At 62.5% G+C, this 968-nt stretch overlaps 1 protein-coding gene across 1 annotated transcript; it reads right to left on the bottom strand.

Moving 5' to 3' along the window:
• Positions 1-19: 19 nt before the first annotated feature.
• Positions 20-965, bottom strand: LOC104916486 (dehydrogenase/reductase SDR family member 4-like; the record flags this gene model as incomplete). Its single annotated transcript, XM_010727531.3, has 3 exons — positions 20-108; positions 208-309; positions 837-965. Coding segments are annotated over 3 exons (306 nt in total), but the record flags the coding sequence as incomplete, so codon positions are not given.
• Positions 966-968: the final 3 nt, after the last annotated feature.

Below are 968 nucleotides of genomic sequence, written 5' to 3'. Positions count from 1 at the left end.
GAGCCCCCCTCCCCCACCGCAGCCCACCCCCTCTCACCCTCTCTTCTCCATGTGGGGCAACACCAGCTTCACCAGCATCGCTGCTGCCGTCACGTTCACCTGGAAGATCTGGAGAGGGCAGAGCCATGAGAGTGGGGTGCAGTCAGTGGGTTCTGGTCAGTGGGGCAGAGTGTGTGTGTGGGTGGGGGGATGAGGTGGGGGGGTCACCTTCTCCCAGGCTGCCTCCTCGACCTCCAGGGTGCTGCCCATGACGGGGTTGACGGCGGCGTTGGAGATCAGGATGTCAATGGCACCATAGGTGTCCAATGCCTGCGGAAGGATTCACCCCAAAGAGTGATGGACCCTCACAGACCGGTGGGATGACCCCATAACCCTGCGGGATACCCACAGTGCCTCATGCTTCAGTGGGGCCTCCACAGACCAATGGGACCCCCCACAAAACGATGGGATCCCACGGTGACATGTAACCCCATGGGACTACTCACAGACCCATGGCCCCCCCGTCGAGTCACGTTGAATGATGGGATCCCCATGCACCCCACAGGGTGATGGTACCCCAGCAGTTCCCCATAGAACAATGGGACTTCCATGGTGCTCTATAACCCCATGGGACCTCCCTGTATGACTCCACGGGACCCCACAGCCCTATTGCACCCCATAGTCTCACTGCCCCCAGTAACCCATTATCTCCACAGCCCCACCGACCCCGCGTAACCCCATAGGCTCCCACTGACCCTCTGCCCTCCACAACCCTATCGCTCCCCATTGCACCACATCTCCTGTATCTCCCTCCCACCTCCACTGCCCCCCATAACCCCACATCCCCACCCCCTCACCGTCTGCACCAGGCGCTGCCGGTCCTGGGGCTGCCCCACATGGCACACCACCCCGCTGACCTCCAGACCCTGAGCCCGCAGCTTCTGCACCGCCGTGTCCACGTTGGGTTGACGCCGGGAGCTCAGCAGCAC

Source organism: Meleagris gallopavo, unplaced genomic scaffold, assembly GCF_000146605.3.
Source record: "Meleagris gallopavo isolate NT-WF06-2002-E0010 breed Aviagen turkey brand Nicholas breeding stock unplaced genomic scaffold, Turkey_5.1 ChrUn_random_7180001902449, whole genome shotgun sequence".
Classification (NCBI taxonomy): domain Eukaryota; kingdom Metazoa; phylum Chordata; class Aves; order Galliformes; family Phasianidae; genus Meleagris; species Meleagris gallopavo.
This window is presented reverse-complemented; position numbering and strand designations above follow the sequence as displayed.